This window comes from Maylandia zebra, linkage group LG2, assembly GCF_041146795.1.
Source record: "Maylandia zebra isolate NMK-2024a linkage group LG2, Mzebra_GT3a, whole genome shotgun sequence".
NCBI classification, from domain to species: Eukaryota; Metazoa; Chordata; class Actinopteri; order Cichliformes; family Cichlidae; genus Maylandia; species Maylandia zebra.
The window spans coordinates 43,972,735-43,990,685 of record NC_135168.1 but is presented as its reverse complement, the minus strand read 5'-3'; the positions used below and the strand labels follow the sequence as shown (position 1 = coordinate 43,990,685).

Sequence of the window (17,951 nt, the reverse complement as noted above, 5' to 3'; positions counted from 1 at the left end):
GAGAAAGAAGTAATAAAAGAGATTAAAAAGTTAAAAAAGTAAATAAATATATGTAAATACACTATTCTCAGTATATTTTATAAAAATATTATCAATACTCAGGATGTGCAATATAATTATTGATGCACCAGTACATACTTACAGGTTTTATTACTGCACCAGCTCACGATTGAGTTACTTTCAGTCTTAACTTTTTTAAACAAGTGAAGATACAATACCGGCCATCATTTTGGATGCAAGTAATTACAAGTAAGTTCCTGAAATGCCACAGTATACAAACTGTACAGCAACAACACTGCTTAAATTACCAATAGATACAATAAATAAATAATAAGAACAATAATAAGAATCATAATAATTAAAAATACAATAAATAAAGGCAGACAGCTGTTCGGTTTTTATACTCAAATTTTTTTAATTTTTCTATTAATTTTGTATAATCCTCATCTTTGTATTATACAGATCATTCATACAGTTTATGATATAGTAAATAGTAATTACACGCAAGAGGTGTAACAAGCATCAACCTGTCACCTTCACAGACGTGCATCATGCGCGCAAACACATTTTCTCATCCTCACACATTCACAGACAGACAGACACACACACACACACACACAGAGAGACAGGGACACGCGTCCCTCACACTGATTAAAAACAAACAAAAAAAGAAAATGTAAAACATTTTTAACCCTAATTTTTCTATCCTCCATTTTCACCAGATTCACATACCTCCTTACTCTTACTCTGAAAACAAATATGACAATACTTATGCTTTAACAAAATAATAATAATAATATTAAAAAAAAACTAAGAAGAAGAGACAATTACAAAATCAATGCAGAAAGGCAACTAAAGATGTGGGCAGAGGACTTCTGAGGACATAGTGGGCTAATTGAGATCCAAGGATCTGACATTTAACAGGAGAGCTGCAGTGACGTCAGCTTGGAAAAACGTTCATCTTCGTGAAGCTCGAGCAGAATCCAATATGCTACAAAATTTAGAGACTTCATGTGACCCGTTGTTTCTGTTCAGTCAGGTATGCCACTGTATGTGCTGAGCTTTGAGTAGGGGATGAGGTACAGATCCGAGGAAGGCAACACAAACTAGTTAAAAAGGACACTGTAAGGTTTATGGCACGAATAACAGCACTGAGGGTAGCGGGTGCATAGTGGGAGTCACAGCTAAACCAATCACACAGCTTTGTACCATCTGCAAGGGTGTTAAGCAAAGGACACTTGATCAAAATATTTTCAGTTTCCATTATGAGCACAAAGAGAGCAAAACTAACACATGGCAACCCCCCTCCAAAGACAGGTACCCCCCACTCATCTGCAGAAAGCTCATTAAAGTGAAACTGCTCTCAGTTATAAACATCCCTTCTCAGCGCTCCGTGCAACTCGTGCTTGAAATCGCTGCTTCAAATTACAAACAGCTTCAAGCATCACAGTTCAGAGCACACAAATGAGTGAAGAAACACAGAGCGTGATAATCTTACCTGCCCCCTCTGCCCGGGTCACACTGAAAATGAAGCCGGCAGAAAGTGACGGCGATATGTTTGCACTGACGTTAAGAAGAAAAACACTAGTGTGTTACAGAGAGCGGGAAAACGAGCGAATGCCGAACAGAAAAATGAAGTCTTGCACGTCTATGTATGTGGGAGCAACATTAAACACTGTGCGTCAGGAACTGCAGCAGTAGTTAGTCATTTTTTTTTAAATTTCTTCTTCTTTCCTTTTCTCTTTTTTGCATTGGAGCACACGCTGACTCTTTTTAGACACAACACACATGCAGCTACTCACACAACCCATGGATTCCCACAGAATAGACTTTCCCAGATCATAATCTCATACTCTCGTATACACGTACGCACACACACTTCCCCTCACACACAGACACAAAAAGCTGTCCTCATTCTTGGCCGTCCTCTGTGCGCCACTTGAGGAAATCTTCTTTCCGGGCGTCCGGTTTGATCTGGTTTCTCATGCCACCCAGCAGATTGGAGGTGGCTTCAGAGGCCACTATTAAAGGTCGGACTACAGTGGGCGGGATCTGCCGCAGGACGCCGCCCACGGCTCCGGGGAGACCTTTCTGTTCGTGGCCGCGGGATGCTACATCGCACAACTGTTGGGCCGTGTCAATCACTCCCTGGAGAGCAAAGAGAGCAGACAGTTTAGTCTAAAAATTTAGGGTTTCAACCCCCTTTGCATTCTTGCATGTGGAAGTTTCTACAAGGCCTTTTAACATATAGTTAACCTCTTCTACCAACATAGATGTAGCTGCAGATATTTTCTTTTCATCCTCAGCCCTGGTTAACCCTGGCCTCTAACCCACGAACTCTTTCTACATTTTAAGAGCGTCTATTTGGGCACGTACCTCTCTGACGGTGTCGTAGGCCTTGGCCACTCCTTCCCTAAGGTCTGCAGGCTGGGCGACTCTTCGAGGTCGACTAGAGATGGCCCGGCCCTCGGTGATGGCGTAGCGATTCAGAGGAGGTGTTGGAGACAAGATGTCGTACACGGTCTCTGCTGTAGCCTGTCACAGAGGTACACAGACACCAGAAGAGTTATTGGCATATTAGGAATGTGTGTGCTTTACCTTCAGGCTTTTAACGTCTTTGTAACTAAGAGTCATGATCTGCACTCAGAGTACCTGGATAGCCTGCACCAGCCTGTTGCTAAGCTCCAGAGCAGCAGATGCTGTGGAGGTACCAAAGGACGCTGCCCCCCTCTGGAGACCTCGAATGATGCGTCCATCCTTCCTGTACTGCTCTATAGGCAGCCAGAACAAATCCCTCACTCCGTGGACTGGACAGGATGAAGGAGAGAGGAAGTATGAACCACAATCCAAGCAATAATGGAAAGCAGCTGTAAAAATGTTTGCAGAAAACAAAAGCAACTTACACAGCTGGACGACTGAGTGCATGGGTCCGACACCTCCCAGGATGCCGGGCAGCTGATTCTTCCTGATGTCCGTCAGCCACTCCGTGACGGCGTACTGAATCACTTTGTCGACCCCGAGGAGACTGGAACATGCAGAAAGTCTCAGAAAGTCAAACTACTAACAGCAAATTTAGGGCAAATTACTGAAAAATAACTGAAATGTTTGCTTGTTGGTTCGTTTGTTTTTACCCGTGTCTGCAGCAGAGCCTCTTCAGTTTCAGCTCGGAGCAGTTTAATTGGGCCAGACCGATCAGAATCCCTGCAAACGTCCCCTGAGGAACAACAAGTGTGAAAACGCATCATTTAAACCCTTCAGCTTTTTGTTTGAATTAGTAGACAGGATCTCTGAATGACCACTCACTTGTTCAATGACGACATGCTTGCCATGATAGTCGAGCCAAATAGGCACTTCAGATGTGAAACGAAACTCCCTGAAAAGGGTGGAGACAAGAAGCGGGAAACTTTATCAATCATTGAAACTTTTAGTCTTTGAGTTACTCTATTTAAGCTAATTTGTTAGAGGTGATTTTTCTTTTTTGGAATCTGTAACATAGGAGTTTCCTAGCTAGTAACTTACATCGTCTTTACAGTATTCTCTGCTCTTTCTTTTTTATTCTGTTTCTCTAGATTTCTCACTCTCTTTTCAGTCACTACATACCGGAAGTAGATTGGCTGGTCAGAGGAGGCGCTGGAGCCGGCAGAAGAGGAACTCTGCTCACTGTAGGTAGTTTCCACAGAAGCTGTGAGGTCGGGTCCAAGACTACCTGCAGCAGCAGCCATCTCTAGATCCTCAGACCCCTTCTGGGAGAAATCTGCCTTCACTGAAAACAGAGAAATTACAACAGGTCACAAATCTAGCATGCTAAAAATTCACCTCAGTCATCATTTAAATGTACTCTGTAGCTAATTAAAATTCATCGTGCCACAACGATGAACAAGAAAAAGGCTACAACTCCATAAAAATCAGCTCGGCAGATCTGACATCAAAGAAATGAATGATAGAAAGAAGACCTGGCAGAGCTCACCTTCAGCTGCAGGATCCACAGGCAGGTAAGGATTAACAGAGGAAGCTAGATTACTAAAAAAGTCTTTCAGGAAAAACAGTGCGTCCTACACAACAAACAGAAAAAAATAAGAAAAGACGTGAAGACTTTATGGGAGCAGTACAAACAGCAGAATGAATGGTACTGAATGAATTTTGAGCTACAAAGAAACATCTGTGGAGTGTGAAACGGCTCATTTATGATGATCAAACAGATTTAATACACCTGTACTCAAAATAATTTCTGCAGTAAGAGTTGTTTTGTTTGTGCCACCACCTCATGGACGAGGTTCAAGAGCAGCTCTCAGTATTCAGTCCCAAAAGTTACCTGGTCGATGTTGAGTCTCAGCGGCAGCAGGCTGACCCGGAGACAGCACTCTGGCCCCCCGAGGCCAGACTCAGGACACACCTGCAGGGCCTTCACAGTCAACTACAAAAATGACACACCACATGAGTACTATCATTCAAAGTCTGTTCATCGTGTCCCTAACTGCATTAAAGCTAAGCTAAATAGAAAGTGCACAAAGTAAGTAAAGATTTACAACATCAGGATGGTTTGACTCCAAGTCAGATGCTGTGCACGACAGAAAACTCAGTTTCTAATCAAAGACCCTCCGTCTCTCTGTCTCACCATGTTGGAGTGGGCTCGGCGGGGCATGCTCTCACTAGTGTAGAGGTAGAGGAATTTGTTGATTTGTGAGGAGGCCAGTCGGTCTCGAACTTCCAGCTCCTGGACGATGAACACCTGCCTGGAGAGCGGCTGCTCACCACCGGGACCGACCCCGACCACAGGTGCTGCTGACCCCTCCCCATCCTGCCCCGCTACTGCCACCGGGTAGGACTCATGCTGGAACGACACCTGGAGGACAAAACAGGAGACACATGTTGAGACAGAGGTACAGTGATATATGTCTGTATGCCAATATGTATTTAAAAAAAAACGTACATTTTCAAACCAGTGATATCAGTGCATTAGTGTACCTTGGTGAGCTGTATCTCCATCAGCAGGCTGTGCTGACGGCCGACGCCTCCAGCCGAGCGCCAAGAGTTCTGCGGTCGAGAGGAGGGGGCGGAGCGAGAAGGTGACCCACGGACACCAGCGGGCACTGAACGACCTCTGCAGAGAGGTGCACCCACACACACAGGAGAACAAAAACAAAAACTATAAATCTGACAAACTATGTACACAAAAGTTTCAAAAACCTTGTATGGACTGGACCAATCACCATACTAATGTTTCAGTTATTTAATATTTATATAATTAATTATATGATAACCATGGGTGTCTGTGCATGAAAGAATTCATGTGCATTGTTACCTGTTGACGTTCTGAGCATGCAGAGACATAGGCCTGCCTCCAAAGTCCTTTCCCCCGTAAAGGTGCCAGACCACAGAGATCTCCCGTAAAACTACCCTACTCTGAGGCACTGGGAAGCGACTCGGGGCTCGGAGCAGGTCTGAGCTGCCACGTGGCCGGGAAAAATGGCTGTCCTTCACTCTAATGGGCCCCTCGCACAGCACTGTTACCGTGGGCTCCCCATCCCGGGGCTGTAATAAACACACATGTAGACATTTTGTGAGTGAGCGCAGAGTCTGAAATGGGTTCATGAATGAGAGGTGACAGGGAAGTGAAAGCTAAGAGGGGACCCTCACAGGGATGCCCATGCCGGGAGCCTCCAGGATACAGAAGTCGTCATTGTCGGTGGAGCCCTCGGAGCCTTCCTCTGACATCATATCTGCCTGCGCCTCTGTCGCTGTGGCAACCAGCCCGTCAAGCTCCCCCTGAAGGACAGAGGGGCCGTGCTTTGAGGCTTCATCGGGGAACAGGTAGACGGAGACGGGGGAGCTTCTCGGCATTGAAGGTGAACCTGGATGAAAGCAGACAGAATCAGATGTAAATATTTAGCAAACTGGTACTCTATACAGACCATAATACCTCCTGTTATACAAAGAATGCCACTGTTCCCACTAAAGAATTTTTGGGGTTTTCAGACACTCAAACAATATCATTTAAAAAAAAAAAAAAAAAAAGGAACTGAATTAAGTTTTTAAGTTATCTCCTGTGTGTAAAGTGAAGCATGTCTACACACATGGGAACAGGATAATTTTACCTAACTATAGCATGTCAGGATGATCCCAGGGGTTATAAACAGAGCAACTCTGCAGTACCTGGTTCTAAACTTTCTTCTCTGTGGCTCTTCTCCGTGTCGATTAAGGCGTCAGCCAGGTCGTACTGGTTGATCTCGGCGGTTTCAGCGGGAGGACAGGGCAGCATAGACGCTGGACTTTCTGACAGCTAATAACACAACATAACAACACAACAACATTGGTATGTTGGACCAATTTATCACATCTTTAAAGTAAACATCATACACTCCACATTTCACCAGCCTTACTGGTAATTTCTGTCCAGCGATTTCAGTGGGCGAGGTGTGCCGTGGCGGCGGGTGCAGGTCGCCCTGAGAGACCAGGTACTGCAGCAGATTGACGAGGGCAGCACAGGAATCTGCACAGGTGTGCAGATGGACCACATTGTTGGAACAACGGAGCTCAAAGAGCGGCTGGGACTGCAGAATAAAGAGAGGACAATGGCAGTGGGAACACAAGAGGGAAGATCATAAGAGAGATGAGAGAACTTTTGTCAAAAATGTTAACAAAATGTGTAATGGTACAGAAATAAAGAGTTTTATTGTGGGCAGAGTTTATTCAGAAACTTCATTAAATCAAATCCTCTTAACCTCTAACATCTTTTAATCCTTAAAATGTATAATTTTTTTATTTACGTATTAACTTAATTTTTCATTGTGAAACCTCAATCTATACATAAAAGAGAAAAAAAATCACAACTTTTAAAAGTCATGTTTATAGAAATACTATAAAGGGGAAAAGGATAGGTGGGGTATAAGAAATGCATATATTTGTATGCATTAGAAATAGTTTATTTCTAATTTATTACCAGATATTAATGTTGTACATATCTACTTTTTTTGTGTATCTCATTTTAAATTTATAGTAAATTAATACAAGAAAGAAAATAAAAGAGATTCCTTTTCATGACATATTTTCTACTTCACATTTTCTCAAATACATCATCCATATCCCCATCCTTCATTTTACTTTCTGGGTGTTTTCCTATAAATGTATCTACTAATTCTATTATTTACATCAGAGGGATTTAGGTTTTTTTTCTGCCGTTCGATATGTTCTTCAGTGAGTCAATAATTCTCAATTAAGACTGAAGGGAGTTTTCTTCCCCAATATAATTTCATTGTGCCTTTAAATATTCTACAAACTTAAAAACTTCTAGTCAAAAATCTATTTAAAAATGTATACTGCATGCAATTTCTCCAGCACAGAAAACCTGAGCTTGGCATAATCAAGAACATGGACAGGTACTTGTATATATAACTTTTCTATTCTAACTAAGCACTCAATGCACTTCCTTACTACCAGCCTCATTCACACACACACACACACACACACACACACACACACACACACACACACACACACACACACGCTTTTGTAAACCGATCATTCACACACACTCCTGGATGCTTCATGGAGACTAAAGAAAACTGAAGATCAAGCTACCAACCTTCTGATTGGTAGACGACCCGGTCTACCCTCCTGAGCCACAGCCGCTGCTGATGAGGTTGTTTGTTTTTTATAGCTGCATTGTTATGCTTTGTTGATGCCTTGTTTATCTGAATATTTAACTTACTTGTAATGACTCTTATCCATCTTTTTTTTTCTTGTTCTTTCTTTCGTTTGTTTGTCTGTATTGCCTGGGGATCTAAACATTTTTTTGTCTAATTACAGCCCATAAAAACTTTAAAACCTTAATAAAAAGGAAAACAATAATTAAAAAAGGGCAAACAGAGCAAATACACCCAAATAAAGACTGAGAATAGACATTTAGAGCATTTTTTAATTGATTTTAAACAGACATTTTTCATATTATACCCTGAATATGTCCTCACTGACCTGGTTATAGGACAATTGCATCGGTGAGGAGGGAGGCCCTGTTTACTGTGGCTGGTTTTGGTTTCCTGCCCAGCTGAAATGGATTATAGTCCTAAATTGCTACCTGGAGCTTTTTATCGTATTTAAACTTCATTATAACAAACAAAATATTTATAAACATGTAGCCTGTGCTTGTTAGTGGTTTGTGAAGATAATTGCGCTAAATTGTGATGTTTTATTTATGCTCACATATTTTGCTGGCAGCAGTAATCTTTTTCTCTTTTTTTTTCTTGCTGTGGTTCACGGCTGCTGAGGGTGAAGGAGACAAAGGTAAGTAAACACACGGTGGGCACTCACCAGCTTTCCCGTATCACTGCCTTTCCATGTGGTGATGGCGAGCTCCAGCAGGTCAATGTCCAGGACACACACGTAGTCTGTGTGACACAAACACGCGGTGGTTTTATTAGGAAACTGCTTATTTTGTAGTCATTTCAACACATTTTTTTGTTTATTTTACTAACAATAACTGCGGGACAGGCCCTTAAACTGGCAAACCAGTTTTCAGAATGCCTGTTTTTGGAAAAAGTACATATTAAGTAACCTTTCTATTTGCCATTCAGCTTCCCAATATTATAGTGGATGTACCTGTTCTTTTCAGCATAAAGATGACCTTTTAGGCCCAGTTCCAGTCATATTTTTATTTTCTATTCTTGGACCCTACTGGAGCATAATTAACAGTTCAAAATCTTAATCTTTATGTTAAACTGAGCTTCAATAAAGAAACAAACCATTTTAACCCCCTTTTCCACCCTTCAAGATTACTTTCTTCTGATTGGCTGAGGGTACTACCTCCCTTTAACATCATACAGAGCTCACACATACTCTTTTGTGATCCACCACTTTAAACCATTCAGAGGGTGGTAAATTACTCTTAAACAGCTCTAATATCAGTCTCACAGGCCTCATGTTAAAAATACTAGACCGCCAAACTTGGGATAACCATTTTCACTGTTCAGTCATCTGTCATTCTGAACAGCATGGCCAATGATTCGGTCCCCTGTTAGTTTCTGATATCGCAAGACACTGATTAGTTTAATGCATGCAAGATAAGAAAAGAAAATGCTACTTCTCATCTAAGCTTCACTGGAGTTCCTCAGCACACAGTCCTGAATAACTCTAACAGATAAAATCCAAAAAGGAAACCCAAACCAAACCCCTGTTTTTACACAGCTCCAAAAGGCATCTGAAGTACCTTACCTCTCCTCAAGTCCACTGTTTCAGTCTCACATTTGTCAGAGAGGTAGAGAGCAGAATCATCCAGGATGAATCTGACCGCAACATAACAAAAATGAACAAAGGTCTCCCAACGATTCATACACTGTGACAAAAACTGACAGCGACGTTTTTGATTATCGTTTTAATGGACAATCTTTATGTCGAGTACCTGAGGTGGAAGGTGGCAGTGTCAACAATGATATTACTGGACAGAGAGAAGGACTCCGCTGTGAATAACACTCGCAGGGGCAGATACAGGGGTCTGAGAAACAAGATATGAAACAAGGGTGTAAAACGAGAAAAAACAAAAACAAAATCCATGCCCACATTATTTTACAAAACCTCTCTTTTGGGTGTATACCTATAGTCAACAGCACAGGTAGCGAGGTGCGTGTGGAGGACAGTGATGACGGCCGGCGCGGTGTATCCCAGAATAGGATCGTCGATGACATCCAGGAAGTCAACCAGCTGGAACAGTTTGCAGGTCATGAAGTAAATTTAGACTTTATCCACTTTATTTGACTTCTTTGTGTAGAGTGTGCTTTTTATTTTTCTCTTCAGTCCAAATGGTTTAACTACCGGTTTAATTACCACATTTACACATTCTGCAGGATAAAGCTCATTATAGTTATGTAATTTTCCATCTTAAATCATATTTTTTTCCTGTCTACGGTGTAACAACATATACTTATTTATTATTTGTGGGAGCAAAAAGTTGTTTTTGGCAGAGCCGGTAATAGACTAATAGCAGCTGCCAGCACACTCGCAGCCGTTTTCAGCTGTCTGGATTTTTTATTCATTTCCTGTACAGAAACATTTGCAGTGCAATTAATCTGACCTGTATAATCAATCTGTGAAGTCCAAGTTTTTTTTTTCTTTCCCCCACACATCTCCTCTAAACCACATCTACATCAGTGATTACAGCACTTTCTAAATCGCCTGCAACCTCCCTGATGCAGCAATTTAAACGTTTTTTCTTAATGTATAATCGTGAATTATATGTTAACTGCACAAGATAGTGGCTATAAAATAATAACAGCATCAGTGTTTAGACTGATGGTGCAGAAAATGAAGAAAATGAGGGCTTAATTGTGCTTCCAAAACTAGAGTAAGACAGAGCCTGTGTTTTCCTGGTAGCTATTTTCAGCCATTTTCACACAGATTAGAGAAATGCTGGATGCTGGGAGAACCAGAGTAACTGTGGAAACTCAACACAGCAAAAGAAGCGTCCTGTTGTTGTAAGAGCCAGTAAAAGCAAAGAGGGAGAGTGATAGAAGAATAAAACTCTTTCACGATGGAAGGAGCTCTGGGACTATAGCAGAGTCTAAACTGACATTTAGCTGGCATTATTTCTACTCAAGAAAGAAAAACTTGCAGTCTGAGCAGGGAATGTTTTTAGAACTGAAAGCAGTCATTTCTTTATGATAGTGTCCCAGAGGGGAGGGCAGGAGAGAAGGTGTTTACTCCAAGTACTTGGAAAAATGTCTCACTAAAAAAATAAATACAATAATAATGTGTTAGTCTAGTTTCTATTCAGTCCTTTTTAACCAGTTCAAAAAAAAAGAAAAAAGAAATCTGTACAGATTTCTTTTTGTAGAATGTAGAATGCCAAAAACCAGCAGTGTAGGAAGAAAAAGATATTTCCTGAATTGCAAAACAGCAAATCTGACATTTTTTCTCTATGACAGCTGAAATTTCTAATCCAAATACTTCAAAATTGAATAGCAAAAACATCCATTCATTTTCTTAACGAAATGTCCAATTCAGGATTCAGGGTTGCAGCAGTGCTGGAGCCTGTCCTGCTGTCAAAGGGGTGAGATGCAGGTAGACCCTGGTCAGGTCGCCAGTCCATGGCAGGGCTAACCCAGAGAACAAGAAGACAAATTCATGCTCATTTTCACACCTGTTGCCATTTTAGAATCACCAATTAGCCTCACATGCATGTCTTTGGACTGCAAAAGGAAGCCGCACGACCTGGAGAGAACTTATTAAGGCATGCAGAGAGCATGGAAACTCCACACAAAAAGCCTACAGAAGCTTGTTTCCCCCCACAGAAAAATATATATTTTTTGCCATCCGCAAGTCAAAATTCTGACTTCCTCAGAAGTTTTTTTTTAAACATTTTAGTTTGATTTAGACAGAAAAAGATAGACAGGAAAGAGACTGGGAGGGGTAACAACACATAAAGAGCCGCAGCAAAGGCTGCTGCATGGATATGGGATATGGTCGCCTGCTTAACCAGTGAGCTAGCTCTCTAGATTTCAAATTCAGCAAAATGCTATTTTGTTTTCAGTGGCTTCCATATCAGCTAGCTGGTGGATTCAGACTGAGGACCTTTTTGCTGTTAGGAGACAAACCATTGCACCGCTGTGCCTCTTTAGCGCGACTCATTCAGCTTCTTACCTGCTCGTGCCAACTGTGGTTAGTCTGCGTCATGTAATGTCGCATGGTGGCACCTTGAAGGCGAAGGGCAACGAGGAACTCCTGTGAAGAGAACAAGAAATAAAAAACCAAAACAACAACAATAACAATCATCATCATCACTATCAGGTATATGAGGACATGCCTTGACATTTCTCTGAGGGTCCAGTGTGATTTTGATGGCTGTGGATAACATCTGCACCTCTCCCTCCCTGCCGCTCACACTGCTCACTCCCACCTCTGTGGGGTAGATGGTGAGGTCCAGGTGCTTTGGGGGCATGAAGCTGGGCATTTCCAACCGCTGCGGGATGGGGGTGTCCTTCAAGACAGCTGTGTTTGTGTGGCATATGAAAAAGTTAACTGCATACTTAGTGCATAACACACACCATGCTGAAACTAAATGTCTTTAAATAACACAATGCGCACCTCGATGGTAGAGCTCCACTCGTCTGCTCTCCAGACACAGGAAACTGAGATTGGGGTCATTTTGGTGCTGCGCTACACTGAATATCTTCCCCCCTTCCAGATCAAGCACGAGCTCTCCGTGACTCTGGTCCTCCTGAATCAATAACATCAGTGTCAGCAGAACAATACATGACGGATACACAGTTAACAATGGAAAAGCATTTTACGCATCTTCATGATAATAGTAACTATGAATAGATTTCGATAAATACATTCATTAACATGTGGTTGGATATCTGATTACAACTACTTTATAGTCATTAAATCTTCATCTCCTGACTTGAAAGGCTAAAAATAAGAAGTTCCAACACATTGTAGTTTAAGAGAAACAATCTTGGAAGGTTTTAATAATTAGTATCTGATGCAGTTAAAATCCACAAAATTCACTGTCTTCTGGCCACCTTCTTGTCTGTCCTGGCTTGGAGGCGACCCTTCCCGATAATCACAGTGAGGGAGAGAAGGCTCAGATTGTGGTTGGGACGAGGAGCCATCGGATGCGACTTTCCAGATGATTCACTGGCCAAGTAGTACTGACACTCGTCCTCTTCTGAGTCAGAGTCTACAGCAGAGAGAGAGCATGAGAGAAGACGAAAGAAAAAACATTTTGTCTGTTTAATTTTAGTCATCAGTGAAGGAAAAATTCTCCAAACATAATAAAATACTTAATATAAGATGACCTGAGAGGTTATTATGTCTAATAAATCTACAATATGTTCAAGTTTTCCATCAAATGAGCCAAACTTACCCAGTCTAAAGGCCGACTTGCAGAGCTGGAACTCGTCCTGGTGATGGCGACTGTGGTCGGGGCTGTGGGCTGAGGGGGGAGGAGGCGGGGGAGGCTCCCACATCAACAGATCATTATTGATCCTTGTGGACAGAGGGACGGGTGAGGGGAAATTACTTTTAGTTCTGAGGCAGGATTTAAGACCAAAATAAGGATGAAAATAGGAACAAAGCTGGAAGAGGTATTAATATAACAAGCAAAGTCCGTTTGACACGAGCACCTCAAAGACGGAGAATTGCGTTAACAGTACAGCTCCGAGACGCTCAGAGGGAAATGAAGGAGCTCGTTCTGGGTTATGTGGTGGAAGAAATACTAGCAGTATGAACTCGCTACACAATCAGCTAAAGTCAGTACACTCGGGCTGGACTCCCTCTGCACATATAACCAGCGCTCATGAGCAAACTGTAGGAGCAAGTTTATCTCTGGTGATGCAAAACTTTAATGAGTTACGTTCATCTATAAGTAATGATGCAACATAATCTTTATCAGCAGTAATATGTTATGTATTAAGTTACTTTTAAATGTATCCAGCACTGGACACTATTAACACCTAAAGCCAGCAGAATCTTTTGTGTGTCAAGACAGGTAGAGTGCATCTGTAAGACTTTATAAGAGTCGTTTGTATTTTGAATATTAAACTTAAGAGTTTAAAAAAAGTAGAGTCCATATTTTTTAAGGACACCTGGATTATTCTAAACTGGGAGGGCAAGCAGTGGTCTTGTGATACTTTTTACATACCTGTTATAGATGCTCTGGAAGGCCTGTTTGCTGGGGAGCAGGATATAAGCTAGTGGCATGCTGATGTCCACAGCACACTGACACTGAGCGACACACTGCTCCTGAAACTGACGCATCTCCTCTGGGTCGGCTGGAATCACCATCTAAAACACACAGGGAGGAGAGGTGAGGCGAGGAGGAACATGGATGGCTGAGATGGTTTATAAACTGGGATGTGTCATGTTTTTGTGTGTGTCAGCACACCTCCTCAGTCTCAAACATGGTGCGGTTGGAGGAAAAAGGAGAGCTCGTTTTGTCGTTGAATTCACAGTGACTTTCAAAGAAGGCGGCGCCAAGATCCCTGATGAGGCCCGGGTTCATGCCACTCAGACCAGCTGCTGGGCCCTGAGCCTCACCTCCACGCACACGCACTGATATCCTGTTCACAAAGACGTGAGGAAAGCTGACTATGAGTGATGAGAAAGAATAATGAAGAAAATCAGCTTTGCCTTCAGTTGTCTCACGAGTGTTGCTACTCCTCATGGTACTGAAAGAACCAGACTCCTGAACAGTGAAGTTAAAATTAAAACATGTAGTTCAGCATCTCAAATTTCGTGAATTACACATATTGTCTTTTGGCTTCTGTATCTGAAAAAAAGGGCTGGTGAATATTTGAAGAGAAGACAATTTGGTCACAGCCTCAAAAGGAGGAAATGCTAATTCAGTTTATTAAAGATCTTGACATTTTTATTATATTTTATAATCTTCCCATAGCTGAAAACACATTTATTGTGTACTTCTGATGGTCTTCTTGAGCATCATAAGATGGAGTCTGTGACTCCTTTTATGAATCACTGATCCACTGATGATCAGAAGGACTAACCTGGGCAGAGTGTCCCGGTTCTTCCTCACTCTGATACAAGGGAAAGAGCCTCCCTCCCAGCCCTCATATGACCCTGGTGAGACACAAGACATTGGGAAATTAAACTGAGTTCTAAATATCAGACTAAAGGAATTATTAACTAAACTATAATCTTAGAAACCAAGCCGGTAAAAACACAACTTGGATGGGTACATCAATATAAAACGCCAGATATGAAAATGTCTGCATTCATTATAAAAGACACTTGTATATAACATAACTTTATGTACAGAAAGACACGGGTCTCTTTTTTTTAAATATAGCGCTAATTTAAAATTAAAGTTACAGTTTATTGTTTCCAGAAGTCCCTAATAACTAAATTTAACACTAAAAGTACATCGGACTGTCTTTGCTAAACAGTGGTCAGTAATCTAGTCATCTAGCTTTGGTTCCTCCTGTCATGAATCTTCACTGAGAGGTAACAACTACTTGTGTGTGTTCCCACCGTGCAGGTCGGTGAAGGAGGCCTCCAGCAGCTGGGTGAGGCAGGGGGCCCACGGCTGTCCCGGTGTAGTCTGCTCACTTTGCAGGTCTGGGGCCTCCTGGTGCTTCAGCTCAAACTCTGTCATCTCCAACACCAAGGTTTCCTGCCGCACCGCCCTCTGAGTTGGAGGCCGACGCTTTGGGAGGGGCTGCAGATCAGGTATGGGGAAACGAAGTCTGAGGACGGCGTGAGGCGACAGGAGGGTGAAGGAGGAGCTGAGCTCGGTGCTGTGAGTCTAAGAGGACAGTAGGAGGAAAAACATGTGAACATGGATTTTAGGAAGCATTTCAACCATAGAGCTTCAGAAAGTAAAAAGTTATGACTCTGAACAAAGCTGCCAATGTTATGTTTTATCTGAATGCTTTTCTGCTCACAGTCTTTTGGAGGCTGAGCCTCAGTGGCTTGTATTACCAACATATTACTATAATTATAAACTCTATAGCCTTTAATGATGTCAAGATTAAGTATCCCCTCAGATCCAGTAACCATGAGGGATTTTTTTAACAGCAGGTCTCTCTGTATGGTCTGGACCTAAGACACGATACACAGTTCGTACTCTCTGGGTGACCTCATTTATTTTTTTCACAGAATAAATCTTTTCCACTGACCTGTACGAGTCCTGGTCCAGGCGTCTGATTGGGACAGTAGCTGAAGGCTTTGCTGAGGCTCTCCAGGCGGCTGAGGATGTCCAAATCCAGTTCGGCACTAAGCTCAGCCAGCTCCACTCGCACAACGCTGCTCCGCCGCAACACCTGCTGCTTTCCCTGCAGAAACACATGAACACACAACAGGTTAAAGAAAAAAGAAATTGTTGCTATTCTCACATCAGTTTTTGACATAATGTTTGGTTGATTACGCATGTTTATGTTTGAATAGCTAAAGTAAACTGTAAGGCTTTTAGCGGTCAATCCTTCTGAAGAGCTTCACAAAAATCTGCATATATAAATACTGGAATTGTTACAGTACAGATTTTTCAGGATACAGCTATTAAATATTAAAAAAATTACTTGAACTTTTGAATATTTTAAGACATAAAAAGTTAAAGGGTAAAGTTTTGTTTTGTCACAAATATCTAATTTTATTTAATATGACATGGAAAAAAAAAAAAAGAGGGAAAATCTTTCTTAATAAAACTGTAAGAAACGCATACTTAATGCTTTTCTTTTTAAGCTATCAAAATGTCCTTCCTGGAGTTCACATTTTCATGCAACTGCTTCTTGTCCCGTGTATGATCTCCATTGCAAACACTAATTTCGGCTATGACTCTGAGTCAAACCTATACTGTTTTAACCTCAGCTGGCATTGGGAAAAATACATAGAAATCATTTTGGTGCCAATCTCTAACCATAAATATAATTTATATTTGTTTACAGTAAAACTCATTACGGAACCATTAAACCATTTCTGAAAATATTTCTGAGCACACTGTGGTTTGGTAATTAAAAGGTGAATTGCACTTTATTATCAGAAGATATACTTTTAACTTTTACTTTACCTGATACACTGCTTTTAAAATGTATATTTTGTAAACGATGATGGGTGAACAGAACAGGAAGTCTTGAACTGAATAACCACCATCAGGGTATCCTGGCTCCAATGTGAACCCAGAATAATTTGCAATTTGAGAGGCTAAGTCAGCGGACTACTCGATGGCTAAAAAGACTGGGCCGTGTGTTTAGAAACGCTTACCTTACGCAGGCGTTTTTCAGTGAGGCTGTAGTGTAACTGGGCACACGGTCTGGCTGCAGCTCCAACTGTGAACAGACCAGCTTTCTGGAACTGAAGCAGCTGAAAAGAGAAACCCACAGGAGAGTTAAGACTGGATTTGTAGTTTTTCCCTTGGGGTGGTAAAGAAGCAACAAACGTACCACTTCCAGACAATAGGGAAAGGTCATCTTAAATGTGAAGTTCTTATCTGACATTTTCAACTCTAATTTAAGTCACTTTTCCTTTATTTTACAATAACTTTAGTCTGAACAGCCATTTCTCAAAACCTTAAATATTGATGTTTGTTAAGTATTTGGATGCTCTTATGAAATAACTTACTCTGGACTGTGCAAACACTGACTTTAATGTGAATGCTTCACAAAATTAAATTCTTAGCACGGACACAAGTGTGAACACTGCCTGTTTTTGTTTAAAAGCTCGACAGACTGACAGAGAGATGATCTACCTCACAGTACTCCGGCTTTCCGTCCTCCCAGAGGCACTCTAACATCTCCAGTCTGCTGAAGGAAAGGTCAGAGGTCACAGCCCTGTTTTGGCGTCTCCCACTCCGCATCTCACAGGCGACCTGCACCGCTGCTCCTGTTAATCTGCAGTGAGAACGATAAAGAGAAACAAACTCTTGGTCTCAGTGGGAAAACTTGACCAACTGTGTGTGAATGCAATTTGAGAGAGAGGACGGAAGCAGGACCAACAAAAAGTCGGAAAGAAGGAGAAAAAAAACCCTCCCAAAACATCTGCATCCTCCTCAATACCTACAGACTAACTTCATTAATGTTTGTAGTACTTAAGAAATATATAACTACCATCTAATGATCAATCACAAGCACCTGGTTATGAAAGTGTATTTTTCGTTGTCCTTCCATACAAAACCACAATAAAGACGATGTGTGCATTTTTTAACCTGAGATTTGAGCGTGGGCAGGCTTTGGCGAATCCGCCTCTCAGTTGATGGAAGTCTCTTTCACTGAACATGCTGTCCTTGAAGGCGGTCAGCTCCTTGAAAAACACCTTAGACACCTGAGCCAATGACGAGGCTCCGTCAGCACTGGAGGGTTGTGGATCCTCCTGCAGAAGGGTTAGAGTGAGTCCGCCAAGGGTCAGTCGCAGCAACGCGTCAGGCTTCAGCTGCTCTGCCTGGCCACTGTGTGATCGTCCTGCAAAGATGAGAGTTCAGCATAGAGACAAAGCATGGCCAGGCTTTCTTG

The 17,951-nt window shown here is 41.9% G+C and overlaps 1 protein-coding gene across 1 annotated transcript in view; it reads right to left on the bottom strand.

Annotated features, from left to right (window-relative positions):
* Positions 1-390: 390 nt before the first annotated feature.
* Positions 391-17,951, bottom strand: part of atg2a (autophagy related 2A) — a 28,548-nt gene continuing 10,987 nt past the window's right edge. Inside the window, exons 11-42 of the mRNA XM_004545583.3 lie at positions 17,648-17,900; positions 17,192-17,333; positions 16,708-16,806; positions 15,627-15,782; positions 14,980-15,253; positions 14,496-14,568; positions 13,877-14,051; positions 13,634-13,776; positions 12,857-12,978; positions 12,513-12,670; positions 12,073-12,205; positions 11,792-11,976; positions 11,629-11,709; positions 9,587-9,693; positions 9,395-9,487; positions 9,208-9,278; positions 8,308-8,384; positions 6,381-6,551; positions 6,154-6,280; positions 5,638-5,852; positions 5,303-5,532; positions 4,966-5,101; positions 4,616-4,843; positions 4,313-4,414; positions 3,968-4,052; positions 3,601-3,763; positions 3,304-3,373; positions 3,132-3,214; positions 2,904-3,025; positions 2,653-2,807; positions 2,377-2,535; positions 391-2,148 (exon numbers count right to left, since the gene is read on the bottom strand). Of these exons, the coding sequence (XP_004545640.2) occupies positions 1,912-2,148; positions 2,377-2,535; positions 2,653-2,807; positions 2,904-3,025; positions 3,132-3,214; positions 3,304-3,373; positions 3,601-3,763; positions 3,968-4,052; positions 4,313-4,414; positions 4,616-4,843; positions 4,966-5,101; positions 5,303-5,532; positions 5,638-5,852; positions 6,154-6,280; positions 6,381-6,551; positions 8,308-8,384; positions 9,208-9,278; positions 9,395-9,487; positions 9,587-9,693; positions 11,629-11,709; positions 11,792-11,976; positions 12,073-12,205; positions 12,513-12,670; positions 12,857-12,978; positions 13,634-13,776; positions 13,877-14,051; positions 14,496-14,568; positions 14,980-15,253; positions 15,627-15,782; positions 16,708-16,806; positions 17,192-17,333; positions 17,648-17,900 (4,625 nt within the window). The 3' untranslated portion in view covers positions 391-1,911. The remainder of the gene's footprint in view (positions 2,149-2,376; positions 2,536-2,652; positions 2,808-2,903; positions 3,026-3,131; positions 3,215-3,303; positions 3,374-3,600; positions 3,764-3,967; positions 4,053-4,312; positions 4,415-4,615; positions 4,844-4,965; positions 5,102-5,302; positions 5,533-5,637; positions 5,853-6,153; positions 6,281-6,380; positions 6,552-8,307; positions 8,385-9,207; positions 9,279-9,394; positions 9,488-9,586; positions 9,694-11,628; positions 11,710-11,791; positions 11,977-12,072; positions 12,206-12,512; positions 12,671-12,856; positions 12,979-13,633; positions 13,777-13,876; positions 14,052-14,495; positions 14,569-14,979; positions 15,254-15,626; positions 15,783-16,707; positions 16,807-17,191; positions 17,334-17,647; positions 17,901-17,951) is intronic.